At 23.6% G+C, this 18,788-nt stretch overlaps 5 protein-coding genes across 5 annotated transcripts; 4 read left to right on the forward strand and 1 right to left on the reverse strand. All coding sequences in view use genetic code 6, as the record gives it.

Moving 5' to 3' along the window:
• Window positions 1–83: 83 nt before the first annotated feature.
• Window positions 84–4,848, forward strand: TTHERM_00497820 (adenylate/guanylate cyclase domain protein; the record flags this gene model as incomplete). The annotated part of the gene is made up of 14 exons (XM_001027970.3): window positions 84–146; window positions 287–320; window positions 552–658; window positions 906–1,097; window positions 1,322–1,455; window positions 1,515–1,717; window positions 1,799–2,077; window positions 2,143–2,527; window positions 2,592–2,658; window positions 2,916–3,071; window positions 3,170–4,131; window positions 4,212–4,303; window positions 4,353–4,579; window positions 4,639–4,848. The coding sequence occupies 14 exons, from the start codon at window positions 84–86 to the stop codon at window positions 4,846–4,848; spliced, it is 3,111 nt and encodes a 1,036-aa protein (XP_001027970.2).
• Window positions 4,849–5,443: 595 nt separating this feature from the next.
• On the forward strand, window positions 5,444–8,257 carry TTHERM_00497830 (hypothetical protein; the record flags this gene model as incomplete). The annotated part of the gene is made up of 4 exons (XM_001027971.2): window positions 5,444–5,766; window positions 5,916–6,702; window positions 6,755–7,612; window positions 7,670–8,257. The coding sequence occupies 4 exons, from the start codon at window positions 5,444–5,446 to the stop codon at window positions 8,255–8,257; spliced, it is 2,556 nt and encodes an 851-aa protein (XP_001027971.2).
• Window positions 8,258–8,973: 716 nt separating this feature from the next.
• Window positions 8,974–9,429, forward strand: TTHERM_00497840 (hypothetical protein; the record flags this gene model as incomplete). The annotated part of the gene is made up of 1 exon (XM_001027972.1): window positions 8,974–9,429. One exon carries the CDS (start codon window positions 8,974–8,976, stop codon window positions 9,427–9,429), a length of 456 nt encoding a protein of 151 aa, XP_001027972.1.
• Window positions 9,430–10,795: 1,366 nt separating this feature from the next.
• Window positions 10,796–14,629, reverse strand: TTHERM_00497850 (hypothetical protein; the record flags this gene model as incomplete). The annotated part of the gene is made up of 2 exons (XM_001027973.4): window positions 14,312–14,629; window positions 10,796–14,131 (listed from the first exon to the last, which is right to left on the reverse strand). The coding sequence occupies exons 1-2, from the start codon at window positions 14,459–14,461 to the stop codon at window positions 10,796–10,798; spliced, it is 3,486 nt and encodes a 1,161-aa protein (XP_001027973.3). The 5' UTR covers window positions 14,462–14,629.
• Window positions 14,630–15,283: 654 nt separating this feature from the next.
• On the forward strand, window positions 15,284–18,345 carry TTHERM_00497860 (RNA-binding motif protein; the record flags this gene model as incomplete). The annotated part of the gene is made up of 5 exons (XM_001027974.2): window positions 15,284–16,044; window positions 16,220–16,364; window positions 16,613–17,053; window positions 17,120–17,768; window positions 17,819–18,345. The coding sequence occupies exons 1-5, from the start codon at window positions 15,368–15,370 to the stop codon at window positions 18,343–18,345; spliced, it is 2,439 nt and encodes an 812-aa protein (XP_001027974.1). The 5' UTR covers window positions 15,284–15,367.
• Between the last annotated feature and the right edge of the window lie 443 nt (window positions 18,346–18,788).

Here is an 18,788-nt window from a genome sequence, read left to right on the forward strand (position 1 = left end):
AAGATTGTAATTATATAGTAGTAGTTTAAAAAAAATAGAATCAACCATATATTGACAAGGCAAAAGAGACCTGGTCTTCGATAATGAGTCAAGATATTGCTAATATATAATCCCCTAACGATAATTTATCGAATCACTCTAAAGATGTAATTCAAACTACATTACTTTATTTCTACTTTACACATTACTCTGTTTTTATATCTTCCTTAGCATTAGATAAAAAAAAAATTAACTTATTGAGCTATCCACTCCTATAAATATTTTAATACTTTTTTGTAAAAAATAGCAAGAAAAAGAACCAAACAATTTACTTCCGCAAGGTAAAATATTTAACTTTGACACAAAATATATTTTTTAAAGATAATTTTACTGATAGAAGAGCGCTCAATTAAAGTAGAAGATAATATTAATCTCTAAGAGAATAAGAGATTTACAAAAAAAATAAACTAATTTTCATTTGATTATTAGAATAAGAAATATAAATGCTTTTACATACTAATTATTTTAAAGTGCCTTAAAATAATATTGAATATATTAATTTTAATTTATAGCTCAAGATGAAGTTTCTGTTTCCTCCAAAGGAAAAAAAAATACATTACATAGAAAGCTTTCAAACAGAAATGATGTAGGAGATAGAAAAGGATACAGAAAGGTTTAGGTAAATAATTAGCAAATTCATAAAAAAAAATAATTTCTTTTACATGCAAATATTTATTTGAACTTTTGTTATATTTTTAACATTTTTATAACATTTTATAATCATAAAAAAATAATGTTTAGAAATAACTTTGTTAGCTATGACTTTACTTAAGTTATTTTTTATTGATTTTAATTATTTGATTAGTGATTGTTAAAAACTATACAAAATTTTTTAGATTTTAACTATTAATTGTTTTTTAAATCAGTTTTATTTAGAAAAACTCGTTGATAGTTCTGCCACTCAAATCACAATGACTATTGTAACAATTTATGCACTATTTGGTGATGATATAAGAGTATTATCTACCGACAAACAAGGTGATGAAGCTTTTTGGATTATGAATTGCATCTGCCTTGCTTTATTTACAGTAGAAATAATAATAAATTGCATAGCTAAGGTATGTTTAAACATTTATAAATTTTAAGTTTAAGCTTTTTATAAATCTAAATATTTTTCCACCTTGCAAAAATCATTCAGTAATAATTGAATTATATTGATAACTCTTTTTTCTATAAAGCTTAATACAAAATATTCACTTCTTACCTACTTTTTATTTTACCTTAAAATAAATTAATTATCTTTCTGTTTTTAACAAAATTATAATAAAAATTATTTTAATAGAAAGGATATTTTAACAGTTTCTTCTTTTATTTGGATATCATATCTACTGTTTCTCTAATTTTAGATATTGGATGGATTTCTGATGCTATGTTTAATTAAGGTGGTGGTTCATAAAATGCTGCCTAAGTTGCAAAGTAAATAATCAATTAAAAAAATATGTTTCATCGATTCATTCTAAATTAAAATTTAACAGGGCTGGTAGAGCTTCTCGTGTTGGAACAAGAGCAGGTAGAGTCGTCCGTATAGTAAGACTTATTCGTCTTGTTAAGTTATACAAACTTGCTTAACAAAGAATCTAATTAGAAGCTGCAAAACTCAAAGCGCTTGAATATGAATAAAAGTAATTAGAAGAATAGTAAAACTAAGATAATAACCCTCCTTAGCAATAGGAATTAGGTAAAATATTAATATATTTTTTTTTTAAAAATTAAATGTTTATATAAATTGTTGATAATTTGTTTTGAAAACTCATGATAGGAAATAATACAGTTTTGTAAAAGAGAATAAATAATGTAATTATGAAAGAAAGAGTGGCAAAAACTTTATAGATGAAAAAGTAGACATCTAATGCATCAGTTAAATAATTTTAAGAAACAGATGCTGTTAAAGAAATTATACCCCCTGCAGTTGATCAAAGTCCAAATCTATAACCTAAAGAAAATGAAGAATAAAGACTTTTAGAAGAATAAAAAGCTTTAAAAAGTAAACTCCCTCCTTTAAATAATTAAACAAGCAGTTTAGAAGCATCACCTAATAGTAATTTCAAATCTACAATATAAAAAAATTGTAATTTTAATCCTTATTTTATTATATTCATTTAGATGTTCCTAGTAAACCTGTTGTATTAGAAAAGTATAAAGATGACCCCCTTTTGCAAGTGACAAATGTCAACACTGATTAAAATGAATAAGGAGAAAAGAAAGATGTAAAGAAAATGGCTAAAGATATTATCTAAATTAATCAGAAAAAGCACACAAAAAAATATTCCAAAGCATCCACAATTCAAAGATAAGCTGAAAAAGAAAAGAAATAAGAATCAAATGATGTTGGCAGTGAGAGTAAGGTTGGCTAAAAGCTCACAGATTTAACAACCCAAAGAGTTATAGTCATTGTACTTTGCATCATGATTAGTATTCCAATTTTTGATTATTCTACTTACTATGAATCTTAAACCTCCTATGATGCAGGTCTACTTTTTATTTATTAGTAAATTATTTATTATTTTTCCAAAAAAAATTTTGTTTAACTTATCTACTTTGTAAATAAAAAGCAATTATAAGGCAAATCAAATTAATCTCTCATACGATTCGATGAAATTGTATTTAGATTTTTCAAATGTAATTATTTATTTAGTTTTTTTATTGCTCCCTTATTTTTCAGTTTCTATTTAGCATTTTTATTACTATTTTGTCTTAAATTATTTCTTTAATATAAGCTGGTATTTATTTTTATCCAACCAAAAAAAATAATAATAAATCATTTTATTACTTTTAATAATTTCATTATTAGCCAGCCAGCATTACCACCAACATTTGATTATTAATTATCAATTTTTTTTGTAACAATTAAAAATTGAATGCCTTATTTAATAAAGAGCTAAAGAAATCCAATATTGTATATGTCAAACAAATATGGTGTCAGCTAATATCCATGGGGTGCTTAATATCCTAACTCTGTATTTAACGATGTAAGAGCTGATTAATCTACATATAGAGAAGATGATAAATATTATTACACTATGACTGTTGATGTAAAATAATACTTCATAATTATTGAAAATCTTATTGATTTAATTTTTTTGTTGACAAAATTAATTTCAAATAATCATCAATTAATTTATTAAAAAAGGGTGAATTGATTTCTTATAGTATTGTCGATATTAAAGGAGATAATCAAATTAATGCTATATTATCTATTATTAGAACGATCTTTGTATCTATTGTACTTACTATTGCTTTTCTATCTTTTTCATCTGATGTCGAACATTTAGTTTTAGAACCTATAGCTAGTATGATGAAAAAAGTTAGAAGAATTGCTGATAACCCTTTAGAAGCTGCTCAAATTGAAGAAAGAGAAGCTCTTGCTCTTGAATAGCTATAAAAAGAAGGTAATTTAAAGTAACTGCAAAAATTAAAAGATTAAGAAGGATATGAGACTGTCGTTCTTGAAAAACTAATCATGAAAATAGGAGCTCTTTTGGCTTTAGGTTTTGGAGAAGCAGGATCTGAAATTATTGCTTCAAATATGAGTAAGGGTGGTTCAGTAGATCCTATGATACCAGGTAAAAAAATTATGGCTATTTTTGGCTTTTGTGATATCCGTAATTTTACAGATGCTACGGAAGTTCTATAAACAGGTGTCATGCTTTTTGTGAATGAAATTGCTGAAATTACTCACTCTACAGTAGATTCTTTTTGTGGTCAATCAAATAAAAATATTGGTGATGCATTCTTGCTAGTATGGAAGTATGGAGAAGATGATTATTTTTATAATAGTGAAAATCAGCTTGAATTAAAGGATACCTAAAAAGTTCATAATCTTGCTGATCTCCCAGTTTTAGCATTCCTTAAGATTATGGCAGCTATCACTATTTCTAAAAAACTTTTCAAGTATCGTTAGCATAAGGGTTTAAATGAAAGACTCAAAAATTACAGAGTAAAAATGGGTTTCGGACTGCATGTTGGTTGGGCTATTGAAGGAGCTATTGGATCTGGATTTAAAATTGATGCTTCATATTTGAGTCCAAATGTCAATATGGCATCACGTCTAGAAGCAGCTACCAAATAATTTGGTACTGGACTTTTAATAAGGTATTTATTTATTTATTTATACTTTTTTTATCTTTTGTTTTATCATAATTTAATTAATTTAAAATAAATTAAATTTAAAGTGGGCCTTTATATAAAATTCTAACTCCATAATGCTAAAACCACTTAAGACACATTGATAGAGTAACAGTCAAGGGTTCTCTTGTTCCTTTAGGTAAAATAATACTATTAATGAATAAATTTATCAATTATAATTTAAAAAGATATGTACACCGTTGATGTTCATTTGGATAATATTGTCTATAAGAAAGTTGGTAAAGATAGATTTGATAATGCCCATCTAAGTTTAGCCATTAAGAAAAAGAAAAGAGTCATTGATAGAATGAAAAGAAATAAGCTAAAAGAGTCTATTATTAATGGAACAGAAAATCCTTATGAGTTCTTTAACACAGATAAAGAACTTGTTGCCATGAGAGAATTCTTTACACCTGTATTTCTTTCAATTTTACATAAAATATTTAAAATATTTTATTTTTATATTAAAAATAGGAATTTTACTCATAATGGTAAGTTGGTTTTAAGTATTACCTTGATGGTAAATGGCCTCAAGCTAAAGAAATATTCTAAAAAACACTAGTTATGCTTAATAGCAATGGTATAATTGATGGTCCTTCAAATACTCTAATAGAAGTTATTGAGGAACATGGTAATAAAGCACCTTCTGACTGGAATGGATTCCGTGTCTTAACAGAGAAGTGAAGAGACTCACTAACTAATACAAAAAAATTCTATTCTATCTTATACTAAAAAGCAAAACCATTAAGATAATTGTTTTATTCTTCCAAACAAATAACCTGTTAAATAAAGATTTAATTTACTAAAGAAAAAAATAAACAAAAATTTACTATTTATTATACTAAGTAAATGATATATAATATTTATTGTAATTACTCTGTATGACTTACCTTTAAAATAATTTTCAAATATTTCTTTCCACTATAAAAAAAATTTTAATTGTTTTGGCCAGTAGACAGAATACAAGGATTCAAATTAATATGTATATATATGTATAAATATTTATTTATATAATCATTCATATATTTTCTTTAAAATGATTATTGAATAATTTTAAAGTTATTTTACTAATAATAAAAAAATAATTAAAATTAAAATATTTATTTAATTAAAATTAAAATATTTGATATACCAAAACAATCCTAACTATTTGCATAAATTTTTGATAATTTAATGTAACATTTACAAATAGCTGTAGAGTGATTTTACTGAATCAACTTGTAAATTTTGATAATATATTATTACATAATTATTATTAAAATATCTATTAAATAGAGATATGGAAGCTGAGGAGAAGTTTTTAGAAGCTATTTAGTAAAGAAAAAGGAATGACTTGCACTAAAAATTTTTTTAAGAAGATGGTCAACTTTAGTTTATAACTTGCCCTTTATTCACTAACTTTACAGGTAAAAAGAAAATAGTACCATATAGAAATCCTTAATGTTTGAAACCTGAATGTGTATATGATGAATAAGAACTTATAAACAGATTTAAACTCTCCGGTTATAGTACTTTTACGACATTTATTTGCCATACATGCAGAAAATCAATTTAGCTTCTTAAGTTTACTTTCGACTAAGCCCTTGAAGGTATCCTTTAAGAGTAAGCTTCAAAAAATACGAATATTAATTTTCATAATTATTTGACATCATATTTAGGTTAATTTTATGATAAAATGGCAAAATATGAAATGATATTTTATATCTTTGTATATTTACTTGTTAAATATTTTTACTTTTAATCAATAATAGTGTTTGGAAGCATTATAATAAAGAGACTAAGCTTATTTGTGAAAAAGTAAAAATATTCAGAAATGGAACATGGGAACCTATTTTACCAGGTTATATAAAAAATTTAGAATAAAATTTGAGACTAGAACTAGAAGGAGAAGAGGTAAAAGAAAGAAAAATACCTGGCTATGATATTCCTGAAGAATTTCTATTGGAGTAAGATAACAATTTTAACAAGAAATTTGCAGTAAAAAAAATGGTTGTTTATAAAAATCTAATAAAATTGACAGATTTTAATTAAGGCGAGTATCAAAGTTTATTGTACAAATATTAAAATGAAGCAGAGCCTTTGAAAAGTCTTAAAGATTTAATGTTTTAGAGATATGGGTAAAACATATTAAACTCAGATTTTATTACTATATAGAATGAAACATACTTTCCAAAGCATATTATGGCATTTTTTATGAAGTACTTGGAAGACTGGGCAAATAGAATTTTAGTTAATGAACTTGATTAAAAATCTTACTTACTAAACAAAAAGAATCCTGCCTTAAATAAAGCTAGATTCTTGAGCTTTTTTGTAGTGAAAATATTATCTTATGATTCTTTTTATCGTTTGGCAAAATACGAAATATGGAGTGATAACATTAATTCAATCAAATAAAAACTAGGAAAAGATTAATATATATCATAAATTGATAAAATATTTCTTGTGATGCATTATGATGAGAGATGGATACTCACTATCTCAGATCCCAGGACTGAAAAGATAAAAATTGTCGACTTTTTAGATCGTGAAATGAGTAGAGTAAATTAAATTTGAATGTAAATAATATTTAAATACATTTTTTATCACAAAGATTAAAGTAGATGAAATTGATGACATATCTAAATTTATAATTGAAAAAGAACTTTTTCCTGTAAAAGTCGATATTCCTATTGAAAGTCCTGAAGTAAAAACTATAAATTATTATAGTGATTGTGGTTTTTACATCTCTAGCTATTTATATAAAGCTATGATAACAGATAGAGTATTAGGAGAAATACCAAATTTCAATGTCAAGTTTGCTGAAAAAAATAGAATGAGAGATTTATTGTGTTGGTTATTCCTAAGGTATTCTTATTTAAATGATGCAGATTAATAAATATAGATGAAAGATCTCGAACCATTATAAGAATCCCACATAGAGGATGAATTAGAAATGTAGAATGAAGAAATAAAATAATAAAATGATTATGAAAATGATGTCATACAAAGGTGGAATTTAGATAGGCAAAGCGTTTCTATGAGTCACTCAAATTCTTAACTAATAAATAATATCAGCCTAAAGCCAAGTCCTAGGTATGGATTAGAAAAGTAAAATAGCAAACTGATGGGTAGTTTTGAAAATTAAAGAAATTCTATAAATCGACACCCAAGCTTTCAATCTGAATCTTCAATACATTCAAATATGAGGTAAAGCATTGGAAAGTAAAATAAAAATTACGATTCAATATTCAAATAGTAAGCATCAATAAAATAATCTCTGAGCGATCAAAATCTATTATAAAATTAGTAATCCCTTCTTCGAAGGCAGAAATCTAACCTATCACAGATTTCTAATAATTCTTAGATAGATAAATTACCTTCTCTTAAAAAAGTTGAGAGTGAGAAAGAACCATTTTTTGTGTCAACTAAGGGAGAGTTGAAGAATATCCTCTAAAATTGGTACTAAAATGTAAAATTTATTATAAAAAAATAAAAATTGTTTTTCTAATTAATCTTATTATAAAAGGTATTACAAGAAGCTATGTGGCTTAAATAATAAAAAGAAGAAGAAGAAAACTAAAAAAAGCAGTATGAAGAACAAAAATTTAATCAAAATTTAGGCTAATATGGCAATTAAAACATCAACAAATAGTATGATCAGCAAGATGAGTTTTAGAAGTTATTAGAAATTCATAGAAAGAATTTCAATGAAAATAGGCAAAATTTTATATCAAGCGAACTAGATAAATAGTTTTCTAAAGGAATCGACTATAGAATGCTTGACTAGTTAACAGTAGACGATTTATCTAATCTTCTCATTTAATTTTAGTAACTTAAAATGTTGGAAAGTCCAGAACTATAAGGATTAAATGTTAATGAATTATAAAATTAGTTTAATAACTTAAATATAGATCCACTATCACAAAATCTAGGTCTTGATTTCTCAAATCTTAATCCATAAGAAATGATGGAATTAGCTTAATTTAACTAAATGCTATAATAAAATATTCTATAAACAGTGCAAAGATAAGGAAATAAATAAAATAAAAGTAAAAAAAGAGGAAAATCAAAGAATGAAAAAAATAGAAAAAAAAAGAAAAAAAGTTAGGAATGATTTTAATAGTAAAATTGTATTATTTTAATCATATCAAATTCAATATAAAATATTTAGAAATTTAAAGTGTTGATAATATAATTAATTAAAGTAAAAAGATTAGCTAATTTATATAAAGCATCTAAAAATTTATAAAAGACTAATCTAAACTATTATTTGGGAAATTATTAATATAAAATAATTTTTAATTTAGATATTAAAAAAAATTAAACTAACTCCTTTTACTTTGTGTGTTTACTTACATCAGATATGAAATTTAATATAAAATTTTGTAATAATTATTCAAATAAAATTAATAATAGAATTAAATATTTTTGATATTGAATGAAACTTTTATAAAATCATTTAAAGAATTTTATTTATTTTAATAAAAAGTTAGTTTATTTTAAATTAAGTTTATATCATTTTTTCAAATACATATTATTAGATTGAGATATTCAAAATTCTATTTTAAATATTAAATATTTTTTAAAAGTAAAATAATCTATAAATGATTAATAATTAACTACCAAATAATAGAAATATATCTTTAAATTAAAAAAAATTTATAAAAATATCTATTTTAAGAATAAACTTCATTCATTAATTATTTTTTTTCTTTCTTAGTTCTATCATTTTTTCTTAAAAACCACTTTGATATTTAATATAAATTAACTTGAACCAAATTTCCTATTTAATTTTAAAAAATATAAATATTTATTCAACAAAAAGATAAAATGAATGAAGAACAAGATGATATAACAGAAGAAGAAATGTATGAATTTCTTCAGAAGGAATGTGAGGATTTGATTGATTAGTATGAAAAGATAAGACAAGAAAATGAACAAGAATTTAAACTTAGTGAAAATCATTTGAATAGATATACAGAATAATAAAATGAAGATGAAAACGAATTTGGAAGCAATCCCGAATTTAATATACCAGAAAACTTAGATTCTAAAGAAGATATTGAAAAATACAAAGATAAATTATTAGAAGAAAAGAGAGCCTTAGAATCCTAGTTTATAGATGTAAATATAGACATTTAAAGAAAAAAAAGATAGATAGAAGATTTTCATTCAGAGCTCGAGAATACTAAAAAAGGAATTTAGCTAATGGAATCTAAGATACAAGAAAAAGACAAAGCAATAAAGATATTAGAAGAACACATTGAAAAATTTAAATAATTTTGAATATGAAAAAACAATAAGAGGAAACCTACCTTATGGAATAACAAAAAGCCTATAAAATTATATATTTAAAAATGTTAGTAATGTAAAATTAGTTTATAGAAATAATAATTCGAGTTCAGAATAATATAATTAATAATAATATTAGATTAAATAATAATTAAGTAATATTTTACTTTTATTTGTTCTGCTTATAGATTAAAATCAATCATCAAATTAAGTATAAAATTAAATAATTTTTCAGTCAGCTTTTTTAAAAATAATTCTTCAAAAGCATTTTTAATATTTAAAATTAATAATATTTTAGATTAATTTTTAGTGGCTATTTTATATTTAGGATATCTTTTAGAATTGCATAAATTAGCTCTGCTCTACAACTAAATTTTTTATATTTTATAATTAATTTCACTCAATAAACTTAAAATCATAGGGGAGTTTTTTGGGTTTGTAAACAAATAATAATAATGGATTAGGAATATAGTAACTGAAAACTTTTTTTATTAAAATTAATATTGGAAATGAAGATGTATAGATAAAAATATATTAATTTTATAATTAAAAAAATAAATTTTTCGAAGTAAATTAAGTTTAGATTTTATATGATAAACCTATAGGTTGTGGGATATATTACAAAAAAAAACATTTGACCTAAAGAATAATAAATTATTGTTTGTAAAGAAATATTACTAAATAGTAATATTCCTAGAGAATTGATAGTAAAATAAATTCTAGTTCACTGTCAATAATAATGGTAATCATATTATAAAATACTAAGGTTGTTAGCAAAAAAATATAATTTTTGAAAAATCTTTTTTCAAAATAGTTTCTGAATTCTTATTTTAAATTTATTTGAATTAAATAAAATGAGTATGTATGTATTGTGAAGTATGTAAAAATAATTATTTTAAAAAATATTTCCTCACCCAAAAAAATAAATAATAAAAAAAGTATTTGATTTTATGCTTGATATTTTAATGTATCAAAATTATATAAAATTAAATAAAAATATTTTGATAAATTAAATTAAATCATAGTCAATTGTTACACTATTTAAATTAACAATAAATTTAGTGAAACCTTGAACAACCAAAATAGTATGTAGTCTATCTGAATTAAGGAAACGTTTACTAACAGAAAGTATATTTATTAATAGTTATTATTTTCTAATGAATAAATATTTTAGTATAAAAATGAAAGATTAACAAAAATAGTATGAGTGTGGATTGAATAATACAACTTTTATTAATAGAAATATATTTTTTAATAAATATTAATTTTTAAAAGAATAAATATATCAGTTTAATAATAAATGATTGATTGATGAACTAATTATATATATGTATATATTTTTTTTTATATTACCATCATTTCACTTTATAGAATTTTATATAGAAGAAAATTTATTAACACCGTACAATTAACCTGAAATGCTATTACTTTTTTAATGAATTCTCATACATGTTATAGGGTTTTTAGGTAACTCTTTTTTTGAGCTATTTTAATCTGATTAATTCATTTTCAATTTTTTGTCTATCTGCTAGTTAAGTTGTTTTTTAATATTGAATGACTATTCATTTAAAACTCTTGGGTTATTTGTTAAATTTGATATATTTTTGTTGTTGCTAAAATTCATATGATTGTTCATATTTTAGCTTGTTTATTTGTTTACGTTTTTATCTAGTTTATTATTAGATGATTCAAATTCGCCTTTGTTTTATTCCTTTAATGTAGAAAATTAAATATTTTCTTACTGTTGATGTGAATGCTGTTATTATTATTACTAAACTTAGCCTGTACATTGTTATTGATATTGGGCAACGCTTAAAGATGATTATATATTTTTAAAGCTATTTAAATCATATATAAAGCTTGTGGAATTTCTATTTGTATTAAACGGTGAGTAAGGTTCTACGTATTTTAGAGGACTTTCAGGTTATTAAAATTTCTACTCAGAGGGATTATTTATAGCTTTGTTTTCATTAGTTTTTTTTTACATAGTTTAGTTATTATTAGGAGGTATTTAGATTTGGCTATAAAATCCTGTATTAATAGTTTACTATTTATTATAAGAAGGTGTATACTAAGAAGCATTTCTTTACTTAACAGTAGTTGGTTGATTTTTTTGTGTACTAAAACTGTTATTTTTAACTTTATCTTATTAATTTTAAATAACATCTTTATAGCTTTAAGATCTTTAAATTTTATCTTTACCTGATATTGGAGAAACTCTATCTTTTTAGCTTGTTTTATTGTTAATTGGTATTTTTGTTTAGCTATTTGCATTAATTTCTTAAGTTTTCATATCTGTTTAATTATTGATAGGATTTACTTCATAATTAAGATTAAAGCTGGTTTAATTATTTGGTAGCTACTTTATCATTGGTTGTTATTAGTTTATGTATTAATTATTATCTTACTAAATTAAATTATTATCAATCAACTATGTTTAATATTAGCTTTAAATAATTGGTACCTAGTTAGCTAACTACATATTTAAATTTGTATTTTAATAATTAATATCCCCATTTATTTGTTAGGGAATCTAAGTTTTCTAAAGAAGGGTTTATTTATCGTTTTTATTATCTACTAAGTTTTAGGGAAATTTGTTAGACTTTTTTATTTTTTCTTCTTCATTATACAGAAGTGAGCTCATGTCGTTTTTTAAATTGAAAGGCTTCTTGATAGATAAATTATCTTCTTTTTTAGCAAAAATCATAGGCTAAAGATTAGGAGATTTATAAATTCCACGCTATCCATTAGGCTATGATTTATTCCTTAATCTTGTTATTGGATTTTCTTTTTCTCTTTTAATAGGTGTAGGTGTTTAATTCAATGTAGGGTTGGCTTCTTTTGCTGAACTATTCTAAATAATAAAGCTGTTATTATCTTGTACATTTTTAGATGCAGAATAACTCTCCTAACAATTATTTAGTTAAGCATTTATTTTAAGTGATATATCTTCTATTTTATTTTTATTATCTGCCAGTTTTTGTTATATTTGAAGCAAATTCAGTTATTCTAGATGATTGAGTTAAGAGGGATCTTTCATATTAGAATTAGAGATTATGCTGAACATTTAGCTGTTGTTGATTGTATTGTTAAGATTACTTATTTAAGATTATTTTAATTAATTAAGATTTTGATAAGATATTGAGTTTATTTTGCCTTCATTTTAGTTAAATTTGTTACCACTCTTTTCTTCTATATTTAGGTTTATATTATCTTAGCTCAGTTAACTCATGTAATTATTGAAATTATTATCACTTCTTTTTTATCCTTGGTTATGAATTTAGCTCATTTAGTTGTAATAAGGTTAAGCTGTGTTTTAATATTACCTTGGCTGATGAGTTGAAAGAGATAAGTTAGAAGAAATAGTTATATTTTTATTTGGATTAGGGTATTAGCTAATCCCTAAATTATTTTAATATAAAGCAGCTTCACCGCTATTGAACACTGTTATGTTGTTATTCAATTCATTTTTAGATTGGTTAAAATGTGTGATTCTATCATCTAAACTGATTTATTTGCTTGTGACCTATTTTTATGGTGATTAGATGCTATCAAACTCATTTGCTTAACATTATTAATATGAAAGATATAAACCCTCTTATTTATTCTAGAAATTATTTATGTTATCAGGAGAATTTAATTTTTACAAATTTTCAAATTAATTAAGAAAATTTTAACAAACTGGAATATTTTTGTTTGTTTCCTAGTTGCTTTCACTATATTTTAATTGTTGGTTATTTTATTGAAAGTTTACTGATGTCTAAAACATGCTTTAATATATTTATTGTTGACTTTATAAAACCTAACTGGATTATAAAATTGGCGAATTAATAATTTAATTATTTTAGGATTAGAAATTAATTTAACTTTAGTTAGTTTGTTGATAAGTGCAAAAATTGTATTGATTTTAAAGCTGATTTGTATCAGTTGGTATTTAATTAACTTTTTTTAGTTCATTAACTGCACCTAATAAATTTAAATTTTTTACATTTTGCTAACTATTTATTTCTTAGTTTTCTATAAGATTATCAACTTGCAGATTACTTAAATTAGTTTTTTATAAAAACATGCTGCTTTTTTATGAGTTATTGGTATTCATCACGCCTTAGTCATACTGGAACGGAGATAAATTATTTTAGCTTAAATCTTCCATATTTATTTTGTATGATTTAGGTGTTTGAGTCTTTTCAATAGTTTTTATGCAAGGTGAGTTAAGAAATACTTGTGTTGACTAAGTATTCTAAGCTGATTCTTAACTAGTAAGAGGTGGTTTTTTTATCATAGTAATATTGCCACTATTACCATAATTACCTTCATTATTTAGTTTATCAGTTTTTTTTTTCAATATCTCAAATTTTGTAAAGTTGCAGGTCTAGTTATTGTTGAGCTCTTAAACTTTTGTTTCAATGTTTGGATTTTCATCAGTAATTGAGTCTTGCATTGTAAAATCATAGTCTGAATTAGTTTAATCTTTTTTCGATTTATTTAAAAGTTTTTTTAAGTTTTTTTTTTAAAAAGGCCCAGAAGGTTTTGCTGAATGTGGCGAGTTATTTGAAATACGGCTTGAAGGCTTTTAAAGATATTCATTCAATTAGTTTTTTTTTAATACAGCTGTTTCAACATTTTTTTCATTTTGTCTAATATTATTATTAATCTCATCATAATGGCTAATGTAGTCTTAAATAGAAGAGCAGCTCTTTTTAGTTTATAGAAAGAGTAGGATAAAACATTTAAATGGTATTTACAAATAAAATTTCGTAAAAAATGAAAAATAAATTTAAAAATGCTTAGAAAGCAACTAAAATAAAAAATGAAAATTTTAGTAAAAGTTTCCTAACACAATTAAAGTAAACATTAAAAGTCAAATAAGTTTTACAGGGGATTAAATGGTGTCCATAAATGGATTAGTACCTAAATTAACCATAATTTTGCTATAAAGAGTTTGCCTATCAAAATCATCTAGAGATGCTTTGCTCTTTGACTGAACCCTCTTTTAACTTTCAGGATGTAAATATCTAGAAGACATATTTACTTACTATCTATTTATCTATTAATATTTTTTGTTTATTTACCTAATTCTTTTTTTCTACTATATCAAAAGTAAAGCAAAGAACTTGAAATTTTTAGCTTTAATTATTTTTTATGTAAATTAAATTACAGTTAACTGGTCTCTCCTTTACTTTATCTTATTATTAACTTTTATTTTTTGGTAAATATTATGTAGAATAACTTAATCTAAAAAAAATTTATTGCTTTTCAACACTTCTATCAAGCATTCATTTATGAGTCCTTTTATTTTTTTATTTCATTTACTTATTGAACAGTATTTTGTTATAAAAATAAAAAAATTTAAATATCATTATTGATTGTTAATTAATTTTAATATTACTTTTATATACATTGATTATTTTACATCGAATATTTAATAAGTCTGAATAACATGTATTTTATATATAAGTTTTTATATCCTTAATAAAATAGTTAGATGGATTAAAATTTTTAAATTGGAGTCTTTATTTAATCAAAATATATTAAAGTATTTCAATAAAATAAGTATAATTTTCTCATAAGTTTTGAATTAAAGATTGCTATTTAAAATAATTTTTATAAACTATAAATTAATTTTTTAAATTATACAATGATTCAATTTCTAAAAATATTTAATTAATTTTTTAATCCAAGATATATTTTTATCTCATAAACCTAATATTATTTTAAATATTTCATAAATCTTTAATTGTGATAACAATATATACATACATGCATGCATGTATGCATGCATTTTTGTGATTTGAAATTAGACATTAATATTTTTACAGAATTTATATTCAACTACTTATATAAGTTCGAGTTTTTATTTATTAGAAATTCTTTTTTATATTTAAAATAAAGAAATTTGATAAATTAATTTGTATAATTTTTTTTACTTTTAATGTCAGATAGAAGAAAAGGTAAGAGATCTTACAGTCGCTCTAGATCAAGATCAAGATCTAGATCCAGAAATAAAAAGCACTCTAAAAATAGCACGACAGACTATCACCGCAGCTCTTAAAACAGCAGTAATACACATTCTAATAATGGAGGTGGAAGTAACAATAGTAGGAGAAATACAGAAAGTTCAAGCTATCAATCAAGTAGCAAAAACAATAACTCTTCAAGTGGAAACTCTAGAAACGATTCTAATTACTCTTCTAGTAATTATTAAGCAAGCAATTCAAGTAGTAGTATGAATAAAGATTCTAAGAGCTCAAAAGAAAGCAAAGATAGTAGAGATCATAGAGATAGCAAAGATAACAGAGATTACAGAGATAACAAAGATAGTAGAGATTTTAAAGACAATAGAGAAAAAGATCACAGAGATAGTAGAGATTACAAAGATCATAGAAGTAGAAAAGATTCAAGAGATAGGGATAGAGACAGAGAGAGAGAGAAAGAGAGAGAAAACAAGTCATCTTCAAACAAAGATGCAAAAAAGCATTCATCATCATAGAATAAAAAGGAAAGCAGCTATTCAAGATCACGTTCACACTCTCGCCATCGCTCTTCGAGATCATCATCTTCATCAGACGAAAAGAAAAAGTAGAAATCACTTGAAAAACTACAAAGCAGGTATAATTAAATGATTGAAAAATCCCTCAGAAGATCATCAATCATAATTGTGCGAATCAACATATTATCTGATTTGCAATAATTGATGATTTAAGTGGTTTTTAGAAGATAAATGGGGAGATTTCTAGCAGTATTAACACTCTAATTAAGCATGTTAAATCGAAATAAATAATAGCTCTCAGCAATGGAACTTTAAAGCAAAGTACGATGAATCTAAGTGGTTGATGATTGAGAATATACCAGACACAATAGAAAAAAAGGATATTGAAGAGAAACTTACTCAAGTCAGTGCAGACTGTGGTACTTCTATTTATGATGATGTATGACTGCAATTAAATCTAAATAAAATATTTTTAATTTTTAAACCGAATATTTTGCAATAAAATAAAATTAAAATTATTTTTTTATTCAATTTATTTGTTTCATTTCAGATTTAGATAAAAACAAAATACTATTAATGAATGAATGAACGATTTAATTAACAACTCACTAATTTTATGTCTGCTGATAATATATTATTTATTAATTTTAATTAAGTCTATTTTAACTATAATTTTAATATGAATAGGTCAGATTAGTGTAGTATCTTGGGAGTGCTTACATTTAATATCCTTCAGTGAGTGCAGCTTCTAAGACCTTATATCATCTAAAAGGAAAGGTTAAACTAAGAGATTAATTCTATCCAATCGATTTTTACAATACCACATCAAGTTCTAATGGGAGTGGAAGTGGTGGAAATTAATCAAAAGCAGCTACTTTGTATGACAATATTTAAGCTGATTGGATTTGTGATAAATGTGATTACAAGAATTTTGCGAAGAGAGTTAAATGCAATAAATGTGAAAAGCCACGTTCTTCTAGCTGTAGATTAATTATGAGTAGTGTTAGTGGTGTCAAACCTTCCCTTGGATCTAGCTCTGGTGCTTAAGGTGAACTTACTACATCTTTGATGATTAGAGGTAATGTAGTATCAACTATAAGTGAATCTCATTTAATAGATGCATTTGAAGTAAAATATGTTTCTTTTTCCAAATAATTTTTTTAAAAATTTTAATTATTTAAATTATTAAAAAAGAAATATGCTAAGATTAAGGATGTTAGACTAGTAAAAAATAAGCAAACTCTTTAATAAAAAGATTTTGCTTTTGTTGAATTTTATACAATTGAAGATGCTGAAATGGTATTAGCATAAACAAATGTTCCTGAATTCAGAGTAGCTGGTGAGCCTGTAACAGTTTTGATTAGTAGAAATAAGAAGGCTGAAGATACAAGTGCATCTTATCCTATGGTAGCTGCAACTACTTATGATTATCACTAATAATAATATGGAGCTCAATATGATTATAGCTAATACTACTAATAAATGTATTCTTAATATGGATAGTAACCAGCCTATATTGATTATGACGCAGTAGGGTACACAGCTTATGATTAATAGCAACAATAGCTTCAGTAAGTTTATTAATAATAATAAGAACAGATACTACCAGCTTCACCATATAAGTAAGTATAACAATCATAATTATAAGCTTCCATACCTAACTAAATTCAGTTAAATACTGTTTAGTAGTAATTGCCATAATAGCAAGTTGCACCTTAGATGTAATTTGACGTCACTTATGAAACTTTTGATTAGTCTGATTTGATAAAGTAAGCTCTTGAAAATGTTAAGAATCACTCTCTATCTTTATAACAACAAAAAGAAGAAGAAAAATAGAAGCAAGGTAGATTTTATAAAATAAAAATAAACAATAATTTTTTTTTTTAAATATAGAATCTTTAAGAATTTAACAACATTAAGAAGAATAGAAAAAAAAGGAGTAAGCTGAAAAAAATATCTAAGCATAAAAGACTATGGAGGATCAAATAAAACTTTTAGAAGAGTAGAAAAAGGCTTTGAAAAAATCAGAAGATGAAAATAAAATGAAAGAAGTTCAAAATAAGATAAAAGAAAAGCAGGATGAGCAGTAAAGACAAAAGTAAAGATTAGAAAAATTAAAAGAAGTGTCATAAAAAGACGAGGTGAGCATAGAAAAATAATAAGATTCTTAAAAGAGTGGTGAAGATAATAAAATGAATTTTATATAATTTGAAACAAATGCCTTTTCAACATCCTCTATGCCCTTAAAAACAATAGACATTTAGCTAAATGGTTTAAACAGCTCATCTTAAAAATAAAAAGAAAAAATTTACATATGTTCGATTTGTAAAAGTAAGTTTGAATCAGAAAAGGCTGTAAATATTCACAACACTCATTCTAAATTGCACAAAGAAAATTTGAAACTTTATGGTTTAATTTGATAATAATATTTTATGTGTTTTTATCAAGTAGGTACATTTGATAATTAATACATTTTGTTATTTTGTTAGTAATAACAAGAATTTTAATTAATTTTTAAAAATTTAAAAGAACATTTATCTTTAAAGGAAATAATAATTGATCAAATGGAAAATATTCATTCATTTTTAAATATATTTTTGAGTATCTGTTATAAATCTATCTCAATTAAAAGACTTTTTATTGTTTGAATTAAAATAAAAAGATTGAAATATTAAATTAAGAAATATTTTTATTTCAAAAAATAAAAAAATACTAAATTATACTTTTCCATTATAAAAAATTATGGTCTACATTGAAAGAAGAAAGAAAGAGTAAGCTTATTAATTTACATTTTTTAGGAAAAATTATTGGTTAAATTTAAATTTTAAAATCCTAAAGGGAAAAGACAACTTACAGCAATAAA

The sequence above is a fragment of the Tetrahymena thermophila genome, assembly GCF_000189635.1.
Source record: "Tetrahymena thermophila SB210 genomic scaffold scf_8253815, whole genome shotgun sequence".
In the NCBI taxonomy this organism is placed as follows: Eukaryota; Ciliophora; class Oligohymenophorea; order Hymenostomatida; family Tetrahymenidae; genus Tetrahymena; species Tetrahymena thermophila.